Source organism: Scardinius erythrophthalmus (genome assembly GCF_964197995.2).
Source record: "Scardinius erythrophthalmus genome assembly, chromosome: 8".
NCBI classification, from domain to species: domain Eukaryota; kingdom Metazoa; phylum Chordata; class Actinopteri; order Cypriniformes; family Leuciscidae; genus Scardinius; species Scardinius erythrophthalmus.
This window is the reverse complement of record NC_138228.1, coordinates 42836523-42864385: the sequence shown is the minus strand read 5'-3', so window position 1 is coordinate 42864385 and position 27863 is coordinate 42836523. Positions and strand designations below refer to the sequence as shown.

At 37.5% G+C, this 27863-nt stretch overlaps 1 protein-coding gene across 1 annotated transcript in view; it reads left to right on the top strand.

The window, feature by feature from the left end:
- The window catches only part of aplp2 (amyloid beta (A4) precursor-like protein 2), an 80197-nt gene extending 52922 nt beyond the window's left edge, over positions 1-27275 (top strand). Inside the window, exons 6-17 of the mRNA XM_081371741.1 lie at positions 1239-1444; positions 2736-2903; positions 5213-5343; positions 5495-5569; positions 5653-5811; positions 6867-6995; positions 9203-9302; positions 11959-12132; positions 19367-19449; positions 21504-21560; positions 22856-23032; positions 25449-27275. Coding sequence (XP_081227867.1) covers positions 1239-1444; positions 2736-2903; positions 5213-5343; positions 5495-5569; positions 5653-5811; positions 6867-6995; positions 9203-9302; positions 11959-12132; positions 19367-19449; positions 21504-21560; positions 22856-23032; positions 25449-25550 — 1561 coding nt within the window. The 3' untranslated portion in view covers positions 25551-27275. The remainder of the gene's footprint in view (positions 1-1238; positions 1445-2735; positions 2904-5212; positions 5344-5494; positions 5570-5652; positions 5812-6866; positions 6996-9202; positions 9303-11958; positions 12133-19366; positions 19450-21503; positions 21561-22855; positions 23033-25448) is intronic.
- The last annotated feature ends 588 nt before the right edge of the window (positions 27276-27863 follow it).

Genomic DNA, 27863 nt, shown 5'->3' with positions numbered 1-27863 from the left:
CTCCTCCCCTCCCTCTGTTTCCTATGTTCTCCTTCCCTCTCATCACACTGTGCTTCTGTCAGTTCTTTGTCATGCCTCCTCATTCTTTTTTCCAGATTTTTCTGTGGATAGGACATTTTTACTGTCATTGATGTACTATTATAGTTTTTGTAAATATTTTGAATTAGATTTTTGTGAATGTAAACGTTCTGCAAAGTTGTTAAGTCGAAAGTGCACGATAAGTTATTGTCTCCTAAAAGAAAGAATCGACTCTGAACCGTCTAAACAAATCGTTTGTATTTCGAATCCCACTGTGTGACACTTCTACGTATAATAGAGGCACTTTCATTTTAAAGTTTTAGCAATTGTTTTTGTAATTTGTATTATTTACATAAAAAAATATATATATTTAATTATTAAAAATATGTATACATATTTTTAGTTTTAGTTTTAGGCTAACACTTTACAATAAGGTTTCAATTATTAAAATTAGTTAACTACATTAGTAAAGGTGAATTAAAAATTAGCAATGCTTCTACAACATTTATTAGTCTTAGTTTGTGTAATATCTACATTTACTATCACGTTGTTAAGAAAAAAAGTTGTATGTTAACACTAGTTGATGTTCTGTGAACTAACATGAACATGCACTTTTTTATTAACTAACATTAACAAAGGATAATAAATGCTATAAACATGTATTGCTCATTAATAACTTATGTTTGTTAATGCATTAATTAATGTTACTAAATGAGATCTTATTGTAAAGTGTTAACAGTTTGGGTTACATGTAAGTACTTTCAGCACTAAATGGAAATGAGAAATGTTTCCTTGGCAACTAGCTGAAATAAAACAAGTCTAATTCTTTTTCTTTTCTTTTTTTTTCAGATAATATTCTTTTTTTTTTTTTTAAGTAATGAAAGTGTTTTTTTATGGTTTAAGTTCTAGTGAACAATAATAACACTGTCATTTTCTCACCCTCAATTCTTTCCAAACCTGCATGACTTTCCAGTGGATCACGGCCTAAATTGTGAAAAATATTCAAGTTGCTCATAAAAACATATCGCCAGTTTAAAGAGCTTCAATATAGTTACTTTATTTAAAAGGTTGTTTTGGCAGTTATACTATTTCAAATGATGAGTAGGACGTGGTTTGTGGTGCTGCTTCTATTTACTTTTTTTTTTTTAAAAATGCAAAAATACCAAAAAAGATTTAACGTTCACTCAATCATGTTCATTGTCTTTTTATCTCGTTTTTAGCGAGCCTGTTGCCAACGAGCCGCCCACTCAGGAGGACCCCGCTGACGAAGAGGAGGAGCAGGAGGATGACGGAGATGAGGAGGACTACCACTACGTGTACGAGGATGAAGAGGAGGACCGAGACAGTGAGGAAAAGGAGGAGAAGAAAGAGAAAGCTGTGGTGCCAGAGAGCCAGGATGCTGACAAAACTCTGCAGGAAGTGGAAGGTCAGTAACACTCGGTTTCCTTTATTTATTTCCTGACTGCCACAATGCGTCCAATTACAGCAGCTCATTTGATGCATATCTCTGGTCCTGTTCACTATAGAGGCTTACAGTTATTTTTTTACGTTATATCTGAAGTTAATTATACACTTTATTGTTTGCCATTGTCTGTACACCCTATATAGCGCAACAGTCGGGTTCCAGAAGTAAAAAATCGAATTTGTTTTCTCCATAAAGACTTATTTTTAACAATAATGTATAAAGCTTGCAAGATTAAGAAGAGATATATTGCACTGTTAAAGCCACACGTCAGACACAAACTTTTTTTTTAATCTGCATGCTATAGCCTGAATGACATTACTCAGAATCCTGATAAAGATGAACGCACCAATCAGAGAAGTCGCTGTTACCATGGAAACAAAATTATGGTAGGGGTCAGCAGTGCCCACTGGTCATGAAACATGTAATCAATTGAATTTCCCTACGCTCTCAAACTTGTTATACATTTGTATGTAACTGAATATTTTGCAGTGAAGTTCATTGATTTTATACTAAAGGGCTGTTCATGCAAGTTTATAAAAATATAACTATAAAGTTTTAATAACTATTCTAGTTATTTAAGGAAAGCGAAGTCCACACCACAGCAATAACAGTGCTAACAAAGTTATATTGCTATAACAGTATAACAACACTGACGAACAATATAATTTTTTGACAGCCAATCAGAATCCACATGACTTCAAAGAGTTTGAGCGATTAACAGTCATAACTGCAGTCAGCTTATAATAAACAGGAGGTTATTGTCCATTGGTATGGACACTAATGTAGTTATCGTAATGGTTATCTATGGAGAAAGTAAAAAGGAAAAATACGTCTGGACCCAAGGCCGCTGAAAAAGTGTGCGGCCACTATTGTGGTCCAACATGTTACTGGATCAACATCTTTGTTGATCCTGGAGCAACATTCCAATCAACCAATCAGATTTGAGGGAAAAGTTTACAGTTGATGCCAAATTTCGGCTTACAACCAGGGTTAAGTGCTTCTACATCAGTGTCATTCCCCTCTGATTTTAGGCAGAAGTTATCAGTGCGGTTAGGTTTATGATTAGGGATAGGGTTAGGACAAAATTTTCAGACAGGAATGTTGCTCCAGGATCAACAAAATATGTATCTAGGAACATGTCTGTCTCGGCAAAATCCCGGTGTCCCCCTGTTGCGCTCTATAGTGCAAGGGCATTACTGATTGCTGCCCCTGGTGGCTGGAGGCTCTAACTGCGCCTCCCCTCCTGTGTTAGCTGTGTGTTCTCTGGAGGCGGAGACCGGCCCCTGCCGCGCCTCTAAGCCTCGCTGGCACTTCGACATACAGCAGAGGAAGTGTGTGCGCTTCATCTACGGAGGCTGTGCCGGCAACCGCAACAATTTCGACTCGGAGGAATACTGCATGGCCGTGTGCAAACGTTTGAGTAAGTCACACTCGTCATCAAGGACTCCGCCCCCTTCCGCTCCACCCTGCTCCTTCTCCTTGCTTTCTCTCATGATACTAACACTGTGTTAGTGTACCTAAACAGCCTGCTTTAAACTGTTTTAAATGCAGCCTTTGGAAACGAATGTTTGAGACTTAAAATTCTGATTGGATGAGCCGCAGTCAGTCATTAGAAATGCTCACTGTACGTTCTATATCAATGCAATTTTCTGTGTTGCTTTACAACCGTGAACACTTTGCAGGCTAATTAACGAACAATTCATTTTAATTCTAATTTATTTTACATGATTTAATTATTATTATTATTATTAATTTTCAGGATTAATATTTTTGTTGCATTTTGTTAAAGCAAAACATCACCTGAGGCCAATCTGTTAATCAGTTAATCTGATCTAATTAAGTCTAGTGTTCTTTTTCCTGTTATTTCTGCTTGTGCAGTGCTGTGTCCCATCCCTTTTTACGCCGTCTTTGCTTTCGTTTGTGTCTTTTTTCTATTACTAATCTGCCAGTGTATTTGATTTGTGTAGGAGTAGAAACCATCATCCATGTGTTCTTGTGGCAACATGAACTGATGGATTTAATATGATCTTTTTTTATCATGGTAACCTTCATGATTCAAGGTTTCTCCTGTCCTCTTTTTAGTATAGATGCTGTAGACTGCTTGTTCTAATCAATATGCATGTCTGATGTTGCCTTTTGTGCACAGCCTTATGGGAAGTCAAGTCGGCCTTGTCATCTGTATACTAAGGAAAACTGATTTTAGCTCGTATCTTGATCATAGCGTGCTGAGTTGTGCAGTAACTATTAAGATAAATGCTAAGGGGGAGCAGTTCTGTCAGAAGAGCGCTTTTCAGAGGACTGGATGAAAGGAATGGGAAATGAAGGACTGTCTGGTTCTCTCAGAATCAGGGGAATTACAGAGCCATCTCCAGAGTCATAGCTCTCTGTGGGAAGCTTATTCTCCCCTGGTTTGATCTTAGTGGTCTCCGTTTTGTTGGCTGCTCCTCCTTTGCTTCCTTTGGACCTATCTGTTGATCTGTCTATCTGTCTGTAAATGTGTTTAAAAAAATTGGTCTCTATAGCTCTTTTCCAAAAGATAGTGAGCTCCCTAAAGGCCCCGATATACTCAAACAGACAAAATGAATGTACAAACAGAATGACAGTGACAGGACATAGATAATAAAAATAAAAAATAGAATAAGTAAATGGGAAATAATATTAAAAAAATGGGGGTAAAAAGAAGTTTGAAATACGGTGTCCTGTTAGCGAACATTCCACGCTTTCCTTTCAGTAAAAATAAACACAACAAAAATGATAGTGATGAGAAACCGGTAAAGAAAGCATCTTTCATAGTGATGTTTCCTGATCATCCTTGTCATGTTTTATTCTGAGATAGCAACCGGCTGAAGTCAAAATAATATTTTATTAGGTCTTTAAACGCAAAGCCCCCGTGGAGAGAGCAGTTGCTAGCGCAGCAAGTTCAAACTAGACGTTAACAAACTGGACATTAAAGGGATACGGTATACAGTCTAATCACTTATTACACAGCATTTCGCCACATAATAGTCGGGATATTAACACATAATTATGGGTATAAGAAATATTGATTTGAGATGAAACTGTTGGATTATAAAATAACAAACGGGTACGATTTTAAACTGATTTTGACTGAGTTTTAATATTTCATTTGCTCACCAAACGCAAAACTCCCACAAAGAAAAAACTTCAGTTACCCGGATGAGCCTGTGTCATCTGTCTTAAGCGGTTGTTATCGGGGAATAACCCACCACTGGATGGCGCGATTGACCAATCAGAATCAAGTATTCCACAGAGCCGTGTAATAACATTGATTAACAACCTCGTCGCTCACAGTAGGTCTGTCTTTAATGATCAGTTCCCTATGGATAAAAAGGATGGGAATTTTGTACTATTGTTGTACTATTAAGTATAATGTTGCTGAGCTAACAGCTTCTTACGGCAATAAACTCACAATACATGCCTCACAAAAATTGGATGTAAAAAGTTTATGGATACTTTTCAGTACTGAATAAGTACATTTTAACAGACATTTCCCTCAACTCTGAAACTTTTCTCTGAGCTTGTCGCAGTGCATTACAGGATTGCCATTTTCACAGAGTAATCATGCATTCCTGCCTTACGTTTTGTAGGTATGAGCAACAGCCTACGTTTCTGCAGTGTACCTGTGATGCCTAAAAATGCTGCCTAGCGAGTGTTTTGAAGAGGGCTTATATGCGCACTATTTACAAACTCTCTCTTTCTTCTCCTCAGTGCCGCCCACTCCTCAACCCACAGATGATGTGGATGTGTACTTCGAGACCCCAGCAGATGATAAAGAGCACAGCCGTTTCCAGAAGGCCAAGGAGCAACTCGAGATCAGACACCGCAACCGCATGGAGAGGGTGAGTGAGAGGTCACATTTACATTTAGATAAGAGAGTTGCCATGTGACATCCCCAACTGTTATAGAGTTGTTTCTGTTTGGCCCCTTGAGGTCCAGCCCTTATTTGTGTCACCAGAGCCCCAAATTTTTTGTATGTGTTGCTCCCATCAGGTGAGGAAGGAGTGGGAGGAGGCCGAGAGCCAGGCCAGGAACCTGCCCAAAGCTGAGAGACAGACACTGATCCAGGTAAACCTCAGCTTCCATGCCAGAGGACATCTCGTACAAGATGTGACTGTTTATTTATGGTTTTTTTATTATTCTCTCTGCAGCACTTCCAGGCTATGGTGGAGTCCCTGGAGGAGGAGGCAGCCAGTGAGAAACAGCAGCTGGTGGAGACTCACCTTGCCCGGGTAGAGGCAATGCTGAACGATCGGCGCCGTCTTGCTCTGGAGAACTACCTAGCCGCCCTGCAGGCTGATCCACCCAAGGTGAGACAACAAACAATGACCTTTTGCCCCGTTTACAAATCATGTTAAAGGGATAGGGGAAAATTCTTTCATTAATTACTCGCCTTTATGTCATTCCAAACCCGTAACACTTTCGTTTATCTTCGGAAAACAAATGAAGACCTTTTTTATGAAATCTGAGAGCTTTCCGTCCCTCCATTGGCTGCTACGCTACGAACACTTTGACGCTTCAAAAAGTTTATAAAGAGATTGTAAAACCTATCCATACGAATTGAACAGTTTAGTCCAAATTTTCTGATGAGACACAATCAGTTTATATGATGAATTTTTCCAAAGTTGTATTCTTTTTTCTTCAACCTGATATCGGGACAGTTCAGCCTGACATTTTTGGCGTTGACTTTATACCTGCCAAAAAATATCACAATGAATTTAAATTCAGAAATTATAAACATGTTGATCATAGCAAGTGTATTTGAGTCATTGAATATATAAATTGCATGTGAATGTATTGACCCACCGATTACTTTTCGAAAAGGAGATGCATTTGAGATGCATGTTAATACCAGGTGTGGATGGCATTATTTTTTATCTATTGCAAGTTCTGTGAGTAAGTCAAAGAACTTTGAGAGATATGTGCTTCCTTGAAGGATTGTTCTCATCTCATAATGACCAGATTACACTTCTCATGCTTAAGTCTCTAATGGGCGATGGTTGTCTTTCCCCCGTGCGGCGTGATTTAATGGTGGCAGATTACCTGTGCTCTATTATCCCGCTGAAACCTCATAACAGCGAGGGCGGCTTCAGTTACTTAAGATATTAATTTGAATCGGGCACCTATGTAATGTTTAATCCCCTGAAATGATTTGCACGAAGAGAGCCAGAGCCGGACTCACACAAGCAGGTGCGTTTTCAGCATCTCTGCTAATCCTCTTGTTATTTCTCTGTCTTGCGGCTCTTTGATCCTAGTGCTGATTCACGGATCAGCCGACTCATAAAGAGACGTCCACCTGACTCACCCTGCCTTTTATTTTCTCTCCTTTGTGGTCAATTTATCTCCTCACTCTCTGTCTCCGCAGCCCCACCGTATCCTGCAGGCTCTGAAGAGGTACATGCGTGCCGAGAATAAAGATCGTCAGCACACCATCCGCCATTACCAGCACGTCCTGGCCGTGGACCCTGAGAAGGCCGCCCAGATGAAGTCCCAAGTCAGTGCCGCCCCAGCTGCCTCCCTTTATTGCTAAATCCAATACTTCATTTGATCTTTTCTCACCTTACGTAGTTTTGTCCAATTTATAACAGTTTTACTTGCCTTTTGGTCCCTACTTAATATTCAAAGACCATAAGCCATTTAATGGATGATTTCCCAAAGAGGTGTAAAAACTGTGATAAACAATGGTAGATGGCAGAGTATTTTTCTCCTTTCTAATTGGTGCTGCTGGTGGCACGGAAATAACTCGCTTCCCATTTAAGCTTGGTAAATGAACGTGTTTTTTGTGCATATGTACGGTGTTCAGCAGTTGAGAGGATTGTCCGTTAGTGAGTTAGCATGACTGGATTCTCCTGTTCGAACATTATATGAGAGATTAGCACTGCACTGCTCTTGTGTAACAGCACACTTAGCGATTTGATTGGATGTAACTTCAGAGTCTGAGCCAATGGCGTGGCTCTATAAATTGCATTCCAGACTGGCCTCAGTCAGCACGAATGTTTGTCATGGGAGACGGGACGTGGCACAGATCCAGAGGTGTACATTCACAACAGTTTACATCTTGTGTTTTTGTTTAATGACTGATAGCAGTTCCTGTTTATTTCAGATTTAATTAGGCAAACCTCTTGGTCTGAAGAATGCTCAAAGCATTCTTAAGAAAATTCTTCTTAATTGCCGTTTTCATCTTGTTTTCTAATTTAAGAATATTTAGTTTTTATAATAACCTCTTACCTCCGGTTTCACAGACAAGGCTTACGCCTAGTTCCAGACTAAAATGCATTTTTGAGCTGTTTTAACTGAAATCTAATCTTAAAATGTCAGTGCCATTTAAAAAAAAAAAAAAAAAAAAACATTTTCACGTTTATATTAAGGCACTTAAATGCCCTAATTGAACTAAGGCCTAATCCTGGCTTAATCTAAGCCCTGTCTGAGAAACCAGGCCATAATGTTAGAATAAACTTAATTTATGTCTTAATTAAGTCTTAATTTATGTTTTATGAATTTATTGGGTTGTTTCAAATATTAAGCGTTACAAAATAACACTAGCTACATATGATATATAATACTCATACTAGGAAAAATAACTATTTATAATAAACGGCATGTTAAAGTCCATCAAGTCAGATTTCTTCTTTGAAAAAAAAAAAAAATGCACTTAAGAACATTTGTACGAACTTACTTAATTATTTTCCTTCTTAAGAAGATTCATGAATCTTCTTGATCATGAATCTGGGCTCTGAATATGCTCAACTTGAAAGGATTGGTTTTTTTTATGGAATGGAACTTAATGAGATAATTCACCCTAATGAAAATGACCAAATGATCATTTACTCACCCTCATAATGTATAATGACTTTTACAATCCTTTTTTTTTTGGAACAGGTTCCTTTTTTGCAACCTGTGCTTTCATATGTATGAAACAGTGCAGTATAAATGTTTATATCCACTTTTGTGCTCCACGGACACACAGGTTTGGAATGACATGAGGATAAGTAAATAATGACAAAAATTTCATGTTTGGGTGAAGTATCCCTTTATCAACTGTCAAGTCTCATGTAGGTTTTTTAAATGCTAAAAAATAGCAGTCATACCTGTTCGGCTTGTGCGGCTGTGATTTATAGAACGGTGTGTTTGAGAAATGGTCTATTTTGGCAACTCCTCTCAAATGAGTTGAAGTCCAGGTATGACTGGCAGACCAACATAAACCTTCTTACTTCCTAAACCAACAGTGCGACAGCTAAATACAGTATGCAGGAACTTTCTGAGGTCCAGACGGGCACCTAGACGGTCTACGAGGACATTTTAGAGCAATATACGTGTCTCTGTGTGTGTATATATATATCAGTCATTAAACATATATACATATATATACACACACACACACACACACACACACACACAAGCCCTTCATTGCCATCTGTTGCTGGTTTTCGAGCATTGCACACAAATTTAGTGACAACAAAAGAACAGGCGTGGTTGCTCATACACAGACAATTTACTGCACACAGTCACACAGTTTCTTCTCTGCATTTCCGCATTAAGATCGCCACAAAGCTTTTGTTTCTCTGATTTACATCCATCCAACGCTACATGCCCTTTAACACAACCACAGACCTGTTCCGTCTTGTGGAATGGAGTCTTTTTCTAAATATCATCTTGCATAAATCGACCGCTGTTTAAGAAGTGTGTGTCTGTGTTCCCTAGGTGATGACCCACCTGCGGGTGATTGAGGAGAGGATGAACCAGAGCCTCTCTCTGCTCTACAAGGTGCCATACGTCGCAGAGGAGATCCAGGATGAGATTGGTAAGTGTGGAAATCTGGAACCGGGTGGTGGCTTGGAAAATGGTGAAAAAAAAATTCTTTCAAACACTCACAAGAAAAGGAATATGTATTTGAAATACATATATTATGAAAGCATTTGAAAGTATACCACAAATACATCTACGTATTTATGTACAGTGCTTAATATAAATACCCTGCAATTGTACTTTTGGTATACTAAATTGGTGCACTTAAAGTTAGATTGGAACAACAAATTTTGTAATTAATGCACTTTAGTGCTGGGATCCAACTAAAGATATACTTAAGTATATTTGATTGTGCTAAAGTGGAACGATTGCAAGTATACTTTATGTACACTTTATATATCTTGCATTTAAACACTGATATTATACAGAGATCATACTATCCTTACTAATAGTGATAGTAAAACACATTTTAGGCTTAATATTTAGAAGTGTGCATTGTGCAATAAAGAAGTACTCCAAATAAAGTTTAATTATATCAGTAAGTCTCAAGGGATATGTCAGTAAATATGTAAACTGATATGATTCGTAGTATACTTAGTATGAAATAAATTAGGCTTTCTTCACTAGGTGTGTGATGGTTATTGTTGGAGAGAAGAAAAAGAGATGCTCTTCATGATAGAAATTTGTTAAAAATGTGAATTTGCAGGGTATTTGTAGGTGGAGTTGATTTAAGAGCCATTTTTTTTGTTACAATGTTTAAATCATTCGCTTCTTTAACACTTGATAATTTGATTCCACTTCCTTTTGTCACATTATTTTATTTGCATCATGAACTTAAGAGTAAGAGTGAGTACTAGTGGCAGGTAATGTCTTCTGTTGCTAGGTAACAATTCGGAAGGTGGTGTCAGCCTCAATGTTTTACTCTTGTTTTTGTCCATTTGGTTTGACTACTGACAGTGAACACGGAGTATACACTGCTTCTGTCTGCCACAGATCTACTGCAAGGAATCAAGATTGTGAAATGTTTGCTTGCAGTACTCAAGTGCAACTCTGAGATGAATCACAACATTGCAAACTTCGATTTTAAACAAAAGAAGTATGTGTAAATTGAAAAAAAAAATATTTTATGAGGTAAACAGAAACTACACTACAATATAAAACTATTTGGGTATAAGATTGAAGATTATTGCAAAATACTTGAGTTTAAGGATACTCTATTACATCAAGGCCCCGATATACTCACAACAAAGTTTTATTCTTCGCTTGGGGTAAAAAGCTCAAAATTGCTAATATACTGTTAGCAAACATCCCAAACCCGCTCATGTTGCTGGGTGCGGCGTTTAGATTAATATATAATTTATGGGAATGTCTGGTCACCGCTGAACCCTCAGTTTACTTTTCCATAGTGACAACGGCTTCTCTGATTGGTAGATTTCTTTCCAGGATTATGGGTAGTGTAGTCCTTCACTGGTATTTTGCCTGTTAAAGTCAGCATGGAATTAAACAGTCCCTATTCTAAGTACATCTCATTTGCGCATACTTTTCATAAGAAAAAATATTTAAAAAAAATCGTCTTTAAAATATATATTTTTTTTACATTTAAAGATTAAACTCACAATCTCAACTTGTGGCTTCAACAGAAGCATATATCATTTAACGATCCTGGAGCTCATGGTAGGTCTTTCTTGACAATGACATTATCACTAAAAAGGTTTGTTCATATTATTCTTGCTAAAAATCAGTGTCCTTATGGAGAAAATAGAGATTTGTACTGTTCTGTTTCTGTGGCGACAAGCAGCAATGATGTTACTGAAACAGACAGATTTTACATAATCAATAACCATCCATTCCTGCAAGATAGGCTGAATTACATTTAGATAAATCGTGATCCGTACTGGAGTTCATGTGAACCCAAACCCAGACCTCCCTTTATCAAACTATCTTGCTTGATGTGGTTCTCTAGTGTGCACACGAGCTCGGAAAACAGCTTTCACAGCAACTAAGAAACGCAACACTCTAAAGCATGGATAAAAGTGTACAACGATTTTGGGTCTATTTTATGTTCTTTTGTCCTGATGTGAGCTTTTAGCCCCCTAAAAAACTGCAGAATTTCTCTGCATCTCAGATGCCAAGATAATTACACCTGTATGAAAAGCTTGACTTCAGTAATTAGCTCTCATACGCACACCCGCGCACACACACAAGCGTGTAATTTGGCAACTCTTTTTATTGCTCAGCTTGAGCACATCTCACCGCAATCAAAGTAAATTAGAGTGTTCTGGAGCGTTTGTTGTGCCGTGTTGTTTGTTTCAGTTGGAAGCTTTTCCCAGAGACTCTGCACTTAACATATTTTTTTTTCTTTTTCATTTATTTTACGAGAGGAGCAGTGGCATTGTGTAGAAGAGATGAGACTAGTATGTGGGGTTTGACAGAACTGGGTCAAGACTCCTCCAGAATCCCACTAGTGTGTGAAGATGTGTAGTTTTTAAGCCAGACTCCGTGGAGAATTTTTTTGCAAGTTTTGAGAAGTACTAGAAAGGGTCTTTTTTTTTTTTTTTTATCTTTACCAATGCCTAGTACGAAACCTTATAATGGATAATTGATCGCATTTTTGACTGCTTCATGGTTTTGAGATAGATCCCTTCCTCCATCTCTTCCCTCCTGTGATTTGCTGTTTTTAACCTTGTTCCTCTCTGTATCTACCAATTAAGATGAACTTCTGCAGGATCAAAAGGCAGATATGGACCAGTTCCTGTCTTCCATCTCTGAGTCTCAGCCTGATGTCACTGTATCCTCTGAGGAGAGCATGGAGGTTCCTGCCTTTGAAGGAAAGCCCTTCCGCCCCTTCCAGGTCAACTCTCTGGGCTCACCCGCTGAACCCGAGGGTAAGTTTCTTGTATAAATTTACACTGACGAATCTTTCACTATGCACTCAATGGTCTCTCAATGGACTACTTGCACAACTACTTCCACGTTCTACTTATTACGACTCGGGAGTTTACGATAACACCATTGAGCGCGCATAAATGCATGAGGATGCAGATTATTACTGCGTTTTATGGCTGGCAATTGATTAAAACAATGAATCATGTTCTCAGTTTTCTTTCCAACTGTGCATTCTGAATAGAAAATCTCCCCACTAATCTGCAGCAGTCTAGTGCTCGTCTTCTCATTAAGGGTGTTTTTCTCTTCCTGATCATATTTCAAACCTGTTGAGTTTGCATTTACATTTTTAAATGAATTTGACTGATAAAAAGGATTTTTTTGTGTGTGCGTTGGTGCTCTTATTCCAGTCTTTTAAAATAGTTGGATGAATTTGCAGTAAATTTAACATGTTAATTATTTAATTAATCTTTAACAGTAAAGTATTAACAATGCTACTACTTTGCATATTAATTAAGACGTTTTACATAAACATGTAAATTACATACAGTGGAATTATTGACTATGAAAAATTACACAAGTGATTAAAATATTTAATACAAATAATTAAGGGTTCATATTCATCAGGTCTCATACACGGTCACTATTTAAGACGAGCACTGACATCCTGTGGTGGAAATCACGGATGTTTACCAGCCGCTGCTTTCTCAGAACGGCTTGGGTTGGATTAAAACTTCATGTTCCGTTGAGTTTGGAAAACTCTTTACACCGTAATCATTATAATATCTCTTCTCCTGTCTCTGAAAATGTCCTGATTTTTAAGTATTCTTGCGGACACTCGCTTAAGTGCCGTTTAGTCAACTCTGCCTACAGCACATTGAAAATATACATAACGAGAAATAAATTAGTTGTACTATTTCAAAACGGAAGTGCGTCATGAAGCTCAGTGCAAGTAGTCCATAAGGCACTGTTGCCGAGGCAGGTTTTGCGTCAGTGTCATGCCGCTACTACCCACTTCCCTGTTGGACAAAAACGGCTAAACCCAGTCGGTATGCTGGTTTTAATTTAACCTTGTTTCCGCCATGGAACAAAAAAATAAATAAATAAAAAAGGTAATTGCGAAATATATATCTCACAATTATAAGATTTTTATCTCACAATTCTGACTGCTTTTTAAAAAAAAATGTAATTGTGTATTTTTATCTCACAATTTGGAATTAACTCACAATTGCGAGTTTGTCTTACAATTAATAGAAAAAAGTAAGACTTGCGAGATATAAACTCGCAATCAGACTTTTTTCCCCTCACAATTCTGACTTTATATCTCACAGAATTGTTTGAAAAAAGTTGGTTGTATGATAAAAGGTTGCAATTATATATATTTTTTATTCCATGGCAGGAACAAGTTTCCATAGGTATTAGCCGGTTACGCTGGTCTCCCAGCCTGGCCAAGTTGGTCTTTAACTTGAATTCAGCTTCAGCTTGAACATCTGAAAAAAGTGCCGAACCAAACTGGGAGAACAGCAAGCCAGTTTAGGTTGTTTTCAGCAGGGTTGAACTCCATATCATTCAGTTATAGCACTTAAAATGAAGATGAAACTAATACTAAAGCTAATATTGAGTAACATATTTCCACTCTCTATTAAATATCATATTTGTGATACTATACTGTTATAACCATATCTAATGCTGAGAGCATTCGATGAAGATTGGATTTCCTGTAGTAACCCTAGGATATGATAGCTTAGTTGGCTAAATGGTTAGCTATTAGCTTAGTGAAACAAAGAAATGTTAAATTTGACCATTATTTTTGTTTCATTTATATCATGTGATAGGAGATAAATACTGTAAAGCACATTAATTGAAGTATTTGCATTTAAAGGGTTAGTTCGTCCAAAAATTCAATTTCTGTTTATTACTACTCACATTGTTCATGTTTTTCCAAACCCGTAAGACCTTCGCTCATCTTCAGAACACAAATTAAAATAGTTTTGATTAAATCCGAGAGCTTTCTGACCCCCTCATAGACTGCAACGCAATTGCCATTTTCATGGCCCAGAAAGGTAGTGAAGATCGTTGTGACTACAGTGTTTCAACCTTAATGTTATGAAGCGACGAGAATACTTTTTGTGCACATTGGTCTACATTGTCTACTTCATTGTAGAATTATGACGAATCTAAAGTGAAGTAAAAGTCGCATGAATTCTGATATGACTGTTCAGACTGCGGTCGCATTGCAAAACATCAGACCTGTATCTGATTTTGAACCACATATGGAATATGGAAGTGGCCCAATCTGAACCGAAAAGATCAGATTCCATGTGGTCTGTGCTGTTCATACTGTTGTGAACCAAACAGATCGCAAAAAAAAAAGTCTGTTAGGGTCATACGTCACCCTAAAATAAAATATAATTTATAATTCAAAACATCTCAATGGTTGTAAAAAATATATTTTTCTTCTTTCAAAATAACATTTATTTTTATTTTTTGGGGTGAAATGTGACCTGGAAATTTTCCAGGAAAAGCTCAGCCAACAGTACCTTGTTCACACATTACTGAAATGGCTTTTTCTCTGGCTGGCTCTTGTTTAAAGTGTCCGTTCTGAGTCAGTACTAAAGCTTTGCCTGTAGCTTCTCTCTCAAAGCCAGTCAGCGGAAGCTCTCTGGCAGCAAGAGGCCTATTCGTGTTAATGTTTTCTAAATGCTGAATGAAACGCTGAAGTCCAAATATTGCACTCGGGCTGGATGTTTCTGCTTATCTAAGCTTGCCTGAATCCCCACTGGCATCGCCTTAAACACAACGACATTTGAAGTTCAGCTAAAATCGTAAAGCCTGAGGCCAAGTGCTTTGGAAATCTCTCTCTTTCAGCGCCCAGTCCTGCTCTTTCACTGCCCTGCCAAGCCTGTAAGCAAATGCCAAAATGGGCGAAATTAAGGTGAAATGTACAAAAAGAGCAAAATAATCAGCACATCAGAGCCCAGGAGGGCTTTCATTATGACAGGCCTGTCCAGAAACACATCCTGGTTCTTTCTTTCACCTGTTCTTTGATTTGTTTTTGTTTTTTTCATTCTGTCCCTGCGGGATTTTCCTCTCCGTCTGCAGACAGAGCTTGATAACCCTGACTGACTTCTCTTTTACTCACTTGTTTTTTTTCTCTTTTTCTGTTTCAATCTTTTCTTGTTTTGTCTTTTGCTTGTATGCAATGCCTAGGCGATCTCTCTGAACCGCCTCGTGCCTTCAAGAAAGGTGGGTTTCTGCTGCTTTTCTCTGTTTCTCTTTTCCCCCTCTTCAGCCTCCTAAATGTTGTGTTTGCTCTTTTTTTATTATTATTATTTTTATTTTTTTGCATATAGGGCTGGGTATTGAGTCATATTTTTGATACTGGATCAGGTTGGAATATTTCAGTAATGTCATGCCTGTTTTTACAATTTTTTTTTTTACATTTTGTAGTACATTACGTGCATTGTGACTCCATGTTATGATTAAGGAGCATATTAAAAACTATTATTACTTTTTAAAACTCCATGCTAAATTTAAAAAGAAGTAAAAAATAAAACTGATTCACACACATAAAGTGCGGTGTTCTGTGACCATGTCCTGGATTAATATTATTTTTTTAAGTAAATATATATATAATATAATTTATTATTATTTTATAAAAAGAATCGCTACTATTATTGTTGTTGTTATTATTTAAGGATAATTCTGTCATTTTGGGGTTTTACAAATCTATATCTTATTGTTCAAATGAAAATGAATCCGAATTTTTACCCAGCCCTACTTTCATACATCTTGAATCATTTTCCCATCTATCCTCTTTTTTTTTTTGTCACTGTATTTCCACCCCATAGTTTTGCTCTGTCTGTCCCTTCAGCCCTGTTAGCCATCTTGTTCTCAATTTCCTCTCAGTCACTCCCTCAGATGGAGAGACCAAACATCCCATCTCTCAATGTCTGGCCGGAAGAGCTTTGCCTAATGAAAAGTCCCAGCAGCTTGTTAAGCTAATCAGCTATTTGGATCTGAGAACGAGTCCAGTGTAAATGTGCTGTGTGGTGCTAAAGCAGTTATGGCTGCCTCACTACCTGCCTGTGTCAGGAATACAAATAACCTGATTCAGACCCAGCTCTCTGTGGACAGATCCTTACGACTCATTTGCTACTTATTGGGCATCCTCTCGTCACTCTCCTGTAATCTTGCGCTTTTAATGACAGTAGCTCGTTAATTTAGTAATTCCATTGCAGGACCGCTTAGTCTACTGACCCACGGCTAGCTTTTGTTCCCAGATTGTACAATTGGAGCATAAACCTGTTTACCATTTAACCTTGTGGTCCCACCTCATATAAATGCACATTTAAGATACTCTTAGATTATTAGTGATGCTTACAAAGCTTGCAATTCACCATTACTATTGCTTATACTTGGGGTTGGGAATTGAAACAACACCCTAACCCTGAATATTAAGCTTTAGAGCATAAATTGTACTATATCGTTTGTACATTAATGATACTTCAAATCATGCAGCTTGTTGAAGAGTGTTGTGCTCTTACTTTTGAAATGGTGATCGGATGGTTTTCGTCTCATTTCGTCTAAATTACGTAACTTGCTTAGAAAGTGGCATTGTAGCTAGCAGACGGACTTGAGGATTGGCTCTTTTACATGAGCTTTCTAGCAATCACTTGGCCCCAGGAGCTAGCTAAAAAAACACCCAGAATGCCTTAGAAACTGTTCAGCAACACCTTACAACCACCCACAAAACACTAGCATCGTGGTGGTGAGTAAGCACAGGCAAGCACTACCCACATTTTCTTTCTGAAAATGTCCATCTCTGATTGGTCTTTTTGTTTTTGTCGTCTCATTTCACTTGTTAAGTCTAATTTTCTTAGTTACACACATTCACCTCCATGTGTTAAGTTTTGCCAGTGGTGTGTGTATGTATTTTGTGGTTCAGTCGTGCATGTTTAAGCTGCAAGCGCTTCTCTCCAGACCTTGTGACAGCCGCTGAACATAGTTAATCTTTTAGTGGTGGTGACCTGCTGCTTTGACAGTCAAACAATGAGTGTGGGCGAAAGATATTGTTCTCCTCTCAACCAATGAGATTTCTCCGACGTGGTATTATGCAACCAGGACTCATTTTAGCCAGGTGTCTTTAGAAGCTTCCAGCATTGACATAGAATGTTTTCCACTATTGTGTTACAACAGAGAAAATGCTGTTTGTGCTGTTTAATGTTTTGAATTCATATATATCTAATCATATGTCCCTTATGAAAGAGAAGTACGCTTTAGCATGCTTTTTAAAAGAGTCATTACGGAAATAATATACATAAGTGCGTGCTGGATGTAGTTTTAGCCACTTAATTGCATGTTGTTTACAATTAAATGAAAATATTTTATTGTTAAACTTTATATTATATGCAAATTCTTTGCTTTTTTTGATCCACTTAAGTGAGTTTTTATGTCATTTCATAATTGCTTCTGTTGTCTTGAAATAAAGTGGTGTCAAAACCCAGAAGACTAATTTGCCACTGATTCCTTAATTTTGTAATGGGGTTTTTCAATTTATGAGTAAAATAAAACCTGTGCTAAACATTACTTGATGACACTTTGTTGTTTAATAACAAAAAAACATATCGAAAACACAAATTTTGAAACAGCTTTTTTGAAAAACTTATGTTTTTAATAATTATCTAGACAATACATAGGAAAATCTCGAAGGGACCAGTTGCGAATCAGTCTTCTGGGTTCTGGCGTTATCCCTATGGTTAGTGTACTGCTGAAAGTACTGACAAGCATTTTCATAAACCAAAATATACTTCAACGTCAGTTCTATTGAAACTTGTATGTCATGTATTTTAATATACTTCTAATTACAAATTTATAATGATGTAACATCAGTGTAATATCAAATAACACACTACAGTTAAAATTATAATCAAGTACTTGACACTTGCTTTGATATGTTAGTCAACACATCATAATAAATGTACTTATATCAATTGATATTTCTAAATGCACCTTTTAAATGTTTACTTAAGTGTGTTAATTGACAGTCATGAAAGTCTACTTTCTTGACGTGCACCTTTGATTTCAGTATTTTATCTGCAATTAGTTAAAAATTTGAAGCACACTGCATGTGCACATTGAATATAATTGTTCTTAATCTGAATAGCCAGATATTTAAGCCATTCTTTTTTAGGAAATGCTGTCTTTTTAAAAAAAAATGTCAACATTTAATGCAGTAGTTTAAGGCCTTTTAATTTTAAAGCTTCGGTCCGTCACTTTTTATTAACACTCTTGCGGTTAATAAACACAACTGCGTGCGTCTTGCCGAAGAGCATTGTAGCCGGAGCTACTTCGCACTGTTTATGTCTATGATGCAATGATACGACCTGACCGGTCTAAAAATAGTCCAAATATAAACACTTATTATAGGTCCACCGTAGTGATTCAGGATAAGACAAAAACACGGTTTTGAAAATGGAATCATGATAAATTTTAACACAAAGTTACAGACTGTAGCTTTAATGTAGTAAAATATTACCATTTTAAAGCAAATTGCATTGTTAAAAAAAAAAAAGCACAGTTCGAAAGGAAGTGTCACCATTGGAATACATCAGTATTCTCTTGACAGTGAACTTGACCATTAGCCTCCACGTAATCGCTATGTCAGTGCCCAGAAGGTAGAAGTTTAAATGGCCTAATTCCTGGTTCTGGTATTGAACGACCACTTTTGACCATCCTGTCAGTTGCTCCGTTCTGAAATGTCACATTGTGGTAGTAGAATGTGTTTTGGATGCAGGTTCATGTTGACTTTAATAGTTTAATATGTAGGGTGAGTGTCTATTTATAGAGCTGTTACTGGAAACAAGTGCTCACAGGATGTCTCAAGGCACTAATTCTTCCAGGAAGAGACCTTTTGACCACAGTAGATCACACCTCTTGCTGTGAGCTTGAATGCTTACACTGGGCTTGCCTGGGCTGATCCAGGAGGACTCTGGGTTCAGTGGGAGCTTCTACATCATACACTGTAATAAGTGCATGACTTATGAATGAGTCTGCGTTGGTGTGCCGCCCCCTGACTGACTGTGCAAATTGGCAAGGCAGCAGGTTTCTGGCCATGAATCGGCTAAAAATTGAAGTTGTGGTCTTGATGGCAGCTACTGTTGATCAGAGATGTTGGTAAACGTTTGAGTTTGATTTGAATGCAGGAATGACTCTGATTGGCTGTTCCCTCTGCAGGCTCTGGCATGAACAGTCTGGACGGTCTGATTGGAGCAGAGGAAAAAGTCATCAACAGCAAGAGCAAGATCAACGAAAATGTGGTGAGACCACCAGCCTGCCTCGAGCACCACACACGCTTTACTGCTCTGTTGTGTACACTGTGCCAGCTGCTGACGCCAGCCCTCATGTCATTACATAATCTAACCAAAAAAGAGCAATTCAGGATTATTATAAACATTCAGTTTAAGTGCTAATAATAAAATATAGAAAGGCTTTCATGATACACCTAGATGAACAGCTAAATAATACAGACAGTTTGCTCTGTAAATCTAATTATTTAGTATAAATTGTTGGTCTCATAGTAATAACTGTGCCATGTGAGTTTATTTGTCTTTACAGCGCTTGGTTTCTTTCTCCACATTTTTGGGGGATTTTCAAATGTTTTGATGCCAAGGATGATCACCCCCTTTTAAAATATAAAGGCGTTACAAAAAAAGTTATATTATGAAGACTACATTGTTAGCAGAATTAAATAAATAGATTTTATTATATTGTCATTTTACTAAAAAATAAAATGAATTCTAGAAACTATTTTCTCTGTATCACGTTGACAGATTATCTTTTGTATTTTATTTTTACATTTTAAAATGTTATATACATTTAAAACATATTTCTAGCCTCCTTTTTTATAATAAATATGGTTTCAAAGCAGCTTTACAAGACAACCTGCAGTGAGCTGCTAAAAGTGACAGTTTTGTACTTTTAAAAACAATGGCTGTCATAAAAATAAAATAATCATGAATAGTCTTGTGATTTTTTTAACCTTTTTCCAGAAAGTAAACTGAGATGGTAATGTCAAATGCAGTGAATGTTGACATTCTCTGAAATTTTCTGCTGACCCTTTGAAAACTTACTAATGTCAGTGCTATCTATTATTTTTTTGTAACTTTATATTTATCGTAAAAATGTATAAATATCTAATTTACTTAAATGTTAGCCATTCAGTGGTTGTCGTCATATGGTTAGCATGTTGAATTCCGATTGGACTCCTTTCTTGCATTTATTTGCAATAAATTGGGGTCTATTTTAAATATCTATAGCCCCCTCTGAACCAAAGCCTGACATCTAATCTTACCTTAAACTTTAGCACTTCACTTGCTGCCTTGCAATCACTGCTCTGCTATCTGCTTCCAGAAATACAAGTCTGGTTTATCTTATTTTTATCTCATTCATAGCATTCTTTGCATGCCACATTCACATATTTCCCAGTCACATTCCAGTCTCCCCTGTTCGCAGCTCACACAAGAGCCCGTGTGGTTGTGAAGGGCTGAGCTGGAGACTTGCAGTGCATGATCTCTCGGAAGAATGTGACTCATATGTTCGCCTTGTTTTGTTTGTACAATATTTCTGCATGTTTGTCTTTGTGAAATCACACAGAGGTGCTATCAGAGGCTTATGAGAATCTAAGCTACATAAAAGGCATAGTCCACCCAAAAATGAAAACTTTGTCATCATGTCATGTCAAACCTGTATGCATTTGTTTTTTCTGCAGAAGATATCTTGAAGAACCTTGGTAACCAAACAGTTTCAGTTCCCATTGACTTGAACAAAAAATAGTATGGAAGCCAATGGGAACCAAAACTGCTCGGTTACCAACATTCTTCAAAATATCTTTCTTTTACGTTTCACGGAAGTATGTACATTTTGGGTGACTATCTCTTTAAATATGCTCTGATTAGCCCTTTATTTAATGTTTTTCAATACACGTGTAGGTGTTTTTGTGTTTGATAGCACAATGCCAAGATGAAAATGCTTGTTTTTCCTTCATTAAATGCAACCGGCCATGGTTTCAAACAAGGACATAGTCACTGTATCAAAGCTCATGAATTATTTTGGATTTGCTCACAGTATTTAATACCCATCTATTGCTGTAAACGGCACCAAAACCATGACAGACACTGAGGGGACACGCCACTTTAATATACAGGATCGGTGTCGCTCAATTAGCATTTTTCAATGACCAATTTTTGAACTTTAACATTTGGTCCCCTCAATCTTGATTTTCAGTAATCTAACAGACACTGCACATCTCACACACTGACTCAATCTTCAGTTCCCAAGGAAGTAACTGAGACTACCCTGTCTGTGTTGACAGGTGATTGATGAGACTCTGGATGTTAACGAAGTGATTTTGAAGGGTGTTGATCCTCTGGTAAGTACAGCGCCCTCCTGTGCCCAATACATGGTACTGTGAAACGCTGCAGTCTCATATTATGGGCTGTAAATGGGTTGGTGGGGGATTACAGTGGGCTGCTTCACTTCGACCTGTGAGCAAATGACAGTTTTACATCGTTTGTCACAATCTTCCACAGCACGTGTGCATGTTTTTAACGCGAGACGCATGAGCATGTACGGTGGATACGCGTCATTCGCCATCATTAGGTTCTCACACAAATGGAATTGAGCACTAAACATTTGTGCGTGAAAACTGACAGTCACGGCTATCATTGGCTGTCTGTGCACATTCAGTTTTTCACTGTGTGAAGCAGATCAATACTACCAACACATTCATTCATGCCATAAGCTCAATTTCGATCTTGAAAATGTGACGTAACACACAGTTTGCATATGCACTTTTATTGAGTATATACTTCAGGCTTTTCTGTCTCCTATAGTATTATATAGTGAGAATATGAAGCTCATACTCAAGGAGGACAATAACCCCAAACTGAGCAAAAATCTAATTTGCAGTTACTGATATTTAATGACCAAAAAGAAAGATGAAATTCTAATAGCTTGTCATGTAAATTGAGATCTTTATAATTGTATAACAGACTATTTACATAATTAATATAAATATCAGTTGTTACCATCTCCCAATAATGTTTTAGTAAGATGATATTTAATGTTGGCTGGGGAGCAAAACATACAATACAATGCTATACAATAATGATTGAGAGATGAACAAACAAGCGTTCCTCGCAAGCCTGATGTATCATGTTTTAAACAGGTTTTTCAGTGAAGTTTTGATCATGCTGATCATTTGGAGAACTTTGATATTTGTATATATATAATAGGCTTTATAGGGTTAAATGAAAATTCTCTCATCATTCACTCACCCTCATGTCGTTTTCAAACCTGTATAACTTTCTTTGGTGGAGAGAATGTCAGAAGAAAGCAAGTCCTACAGGTTTGGAATGACATGAGGGTGAGTGAATGATGACAGAATTTTCATTTTGGGGGGAACTGATGCTTTAAGATGGCTGTTTTGTGATAAAAAATGCAACAAATTCAGAATGAAAAAAAAAAATCACACAGGCTTGATTTACGTGCAAGACTTTGCATGGCAACTGTATTGTTGTTACTGTATTACTGTACACAAGTTACAGTACGAGTCCCCTGCTTCAGCAGCACTCGTCGCAGCATTGAATGGTCTTAGCCATGTTTGTCGTAGCTCTTTGTGCTCTGGGAGTGTAAATACGGTTGGTGTTTATTTTTCCCTCGCAGTTCAGTCGTGGATCAGAGAAGGAGACGTTCCGCCCCCTGGTGGATGACTTCAGCTTCGGGAGCAGCGCTCTGATTGGCCTGCTGGTGATTGCGGTGGCCATAGCGACGGTGATTGTGATCAGTCTGGTGCTGCTGAGGAAGAGGCAGTACGGCACCATCAGTCACGGCATTGTGGAGGTGAGCTAACGGTCACACGTGACGCTCCATCATTCACTGTTGTTGTTTTCAATGCAACCTTGAGGATAACTACAAAACGGCTAGAGATATCCTCTCCATCCCTGTGAAGGATAATGCTCTCACTCAAAGCACTCAAGGACAAGCAGGTTCAAAGAAAATGTTGTTCTTTTATCTTTTAGATACATACATTATATAAAAATTTGAATGAATATACACTCCCATTGAAAGGTTTGGGGTCAGAAAAAAAAAAGGATGCATTAAATTGAGCAAAAGTGACAGTAAAGACATTTATACTGTTGCAAAAGATTTCTGTTTCAAATAAATGCTGTTCTTTTGAACTTTCTAGTCATTAAAGGGATAGTTCACTTTGAAATAAAATTTTGGTATGTTTTAGCTTACCTGAAGGGCATCCAAGATGTAGGTGTCTTTTTTCCGCAGTAGTTTCAATTTTGATATTTTTAGGTCAAACCATTCTTGTCTGTCAGTCATATAATGCAGGTCTATGGTCACTGTCTCAAAGAGCATGCACAGAGTCCAAATTAAACAATTCCCCATCGTAAGTACACATTGATGGCCTAAGACACGAAACGAGTGGTTTGTGTGAGAAAACGAACAGTATTTATATAGTTTTGACCTCTTGTACACTTTCCGGCGCTTGCGCAGACTAAGCCAGAACGCGCGCACACGTCACACAGCAGGAAGCGCGCGCGCCCTCAGATCACTTGGACATGGCTGTGTATAAGAGGTAAAAATGATATAATACTGTTCGTTTTCTCACACAAACTGCTCGTTTCGTGTCTTAGGCCATCAATGTGTACTTACGATGGTACACATTGATTTAATTGTTTAATTTGGACTCTGTGCATGCTCTTTGAGATAGTGACCATAGACCTGCATGATATGACTGTCAGACAAGAACGGTTTGACCTAAAAATATCAAAATTGAAACTACTGCGGAAACAAAGACACCTACATCTCGGATGCCCCTGAGGTAAGCTAAAACATACCAAAATTTAATTTCAAAGTGAACTATCCCTTTAAAGTAAAAAATATCAAAGGTGCAGTGATTTCTGCGAAACGCTATTAAATCAACTTCTAAACAATTTTGTGAATATTTGCTTAGATGTCTGTTCTGTGTGTGCTGTAAAAGTACTGTTCATTCATACATAGTCCTAGCTGTGTAAATAAATAGGGACGTGTCCACTCATGATGATGAGGGAGGGGAAAGAGTGAAGAGCAAGCAGGACTTTTGTAGAAAGAGAGAGAGCTGAGATATTACCAAAGAGGAAAAGGTCGGAGGAATTTAATTGGAAGAAGAAGGGACTCGCGTTAATATCGGAAAAGCTTTCCAGCGCTGGAGAGACATTTGAGAGTGGGGAGGCCTGATAGTGGACGCCAAAGTTACTTTGTTTCTGCTTGGTATGTCAGTATTGTTTTTTTGCTGTTTCACAGAGCCAAGATATGCTGTTGAATCACAGCTGATTCATCCATACTTGCACAAGCTGATGCGCCAGCTGTTAGTCAATGCCTGTGTTGCACAGCGTTTTCAATATTATTAGGGGCGGAGCAATGAAGTGAGGGTCAGGGATGTGTTTTGAAACGCTTTCGAAACGGATTTAAACCGATCGCTCAAACCACGTCAGGAGGTGGTCTGAGACTCATTCATCAAGTCTAAATGCACCTGGTTGTTGAAACCACACATGTACATTTTACTACTCCCAAAATGTTAACAAATAAACGTGTGAGAGCGTGTTATTATTGGCTATATGACATGATATAGCTACCGCAACACGTATCGCTGCAGATAAATTGCTGTGTATATCTTAAGCAAGCCAACGCGTAAAATGGCGCAAATAAAATGGCGCAGACGCTCAACACACAATCATCTTCATTAAAAGTATTGAGATTGTCTTTGATCTTGAAATTAGCTGATGATAAAATGCAGCTCATATCTGTTGCTTGCGCTGACGTGAACTCTGTTAAATTTGCATATAGCGCAGGAACTGAAGATCGGATTTATATCCGTTTTGCGGAGACACGTTTATGTGGGCAAGTGTAAATGGATCCGTTTTAACAAATTCCATAGCTATCCGATCAGTAAAAATGCATGATATAACCAGGTGTAAACAGACCCTTAGAAATCGCACAACTGTTTACAACATTGATAATAAGAAGAAATGTTTCATGATCACAAAATCACTGAAGGCTGCTAATTCAGCTTTGACATCACAGGAATTAATGACATTTTGAAATGTATTCAAATAGAAAACCGTTATTTTAAATTGTAATAATAATTTCACAATATTAGTTTTGACTGTATTTTTTCTAAAACATTTGAACGGTAGTGTACTGTATATTTCATAGTCTATGTTTTTTGGGGTGTAGTGACATGTTCAATCTTCCTCTTGTGTTTCAGGTTGACCCTATGCTATCTCCAGAAGAGCGTCACCTGAGCAAGATGCAGAACCATGGCTATGAAAACCCCACCTACAAATATCTGGAGCAGATGCAGATTTAGCCATTGTGGGGGCTGTGGAGCTAGAGAGGGGTGAACATACTACTGACCAATATAAAACTGCTCTCAAATCATTTCATGCATTTGAAATGCATATTCTGGTTCATTTAAAGAAAACAACGGTTTATTAATACTACTACTTCTAATACTGCTACTGTTGTACCATGGAGCGCAATTTTATGCTCTCGTAACTTTGTTTTTTTTCTTTCAAAGGCAATTTATCAGTGGTTTTAAACCAGGAGAACGTGATTCTGCAAATTTAGCTTGGAATTGATTTTCCGTAAATAAAATTGGAGAGTATTATAATGTTGTTTTAAATGTTAATTTTATAAAGATCTAGCCTATAGTGGTACAGCAAAGCTGAAACAATCAATATAAAGACACAGCAGTCTGTCTACGCCATCGCTGGCCGCCGGATATACTTCTTTTAAATAGATTGCTTGTATATGAAGGTTATTTGTAACAACTTAAATGTATAGTGAATCAGAAAATATGAGAAGAAAATCATTAAATCGTTTACTTTGTAATTATTAAAAACACATGATATACATAAACAGAAAAAAAGAGAAAAAGTAGATGGTAAATTTATTCATATTTTTTTTCCAGAGCTTAAATCTTGGCTGGGTTACAGGTTTAAACTTGGAGATTAAAGGACTGATATCGCGGTCCAAACATCTGATACCATCACCTGTGTAAGATACGATGAATGGTTCAAACAGAATGGCGTGACAGCCTGCCAGATATTTTGGCTGATTGTGAATGTAGAGGTGCCCGATTTCAATAACATTACCACGTCTTTTTGTTTTTATCTCTTGGTTATGGTGTCATATACTTGGACCGTTAAACGGTGCGGCCCCTGCAGATGGTCATTGCGCATTGGTTTGAAGCACAGTGGGCCACAAGGTTCGGGGCCTCCAGTCTCCCACATCACACTAAAATGTCTCTTTACTCGGATTCTACAAGAAGAATGTTGTTTTTCCTGCCGTTACATCCACACACTCCAACACTCCCCTTTTCTAGAGCAAATCTGGCCTGATAAAATGTTGCATTCAGCTCGTGTCATGCATTTTCATTTCATAGCTGCCTAATGGGAACTGCCATGGGGAGCTTTATCATGTGGCAATACATCGCTTAAATCAAAGAGAGCGTAGATCCGTTACTGGAGTCGTCTAACTGTAATAATATGACATCTATTGTTTATAGCATTAGACCCACAAGGACATAAACCACGATAAAGCGCAAAAATGCACTAAAGTTACCCAGCTGGAGGCCAAGGCAGGTGAAAAATGTTTTGCATGTCCACTAATATGGAAGGCAAGGAAAAATTGTACTCGATTTATTTTTCTCTCTCTTCCCCCCTTCTTAGCAATGTCTTTGTATGCCTGTATAGTTGATGTTGCAATCATGGCTTTTAATCAGGGACATCCTGTGGTGTGCATTGTTCTTATATGAGATGTTATGATATATTTTTAAGTTTATTCTCTTCTTTTGTTTTCTATTCTTTTCCCTCTTCTTGTGACAGTATTTCTGTATGTGACTTTCACTATGCACCTAAACGGCTCCAATCTTGGACCTTGTCATTGCCTGCTTGATTGTGGAAATGGTCATAGGGGTGAGGGGAAAATAATACAAAGTTCATATATTAGAAGTAAAATATGATTGAATCCAGTGGAAAATGGCTTCTTGGTTACAGGTGGGAAACAACAATAAATTCACTACTTCCATGGACGTGTCATTGCGTCGTCTTTATTCTGCTTTGTGTACCAGTATATAAGAAATGTATGATAAAGAAAATGTTCTTATTTCTGAAGAAAGTAGACTGATTTCTGTTTGTTTAACGCGCAAAAACTGCATTTTAAATGTACTGTTCAAATGAACCCTAAGAGTGGCATTTTGAGCAATGTTGCCATCAACGGGCGACCAGGTGAGAGACCAGACTGCGGGTGAGACACAGGGCCCACGGCCGATCTAAAGTATCTAGATAGAAATTTGTTGCCCATTCTAAACAAGAAAGTGCCCATGCAACATTGCTCAAAAAAGTTGCACTGTGTATCATCAGCTTTAGAGACTATAGAGAAAACACACAATATATATATATATATATATATATATATATATATATATATATATATATATATATATATATATATATATATATATATATATATATATATATGGGTCATTCTAGAATTGGTACATTTCGAGTCTCCCAGATAAACCTCCTTTTATTTAAATAATAAAAAACTTTTTTGAATCAATTTTGAATAACACATTATATAACACTATCACTAAAATAATGCTTTATGTATATTTAGG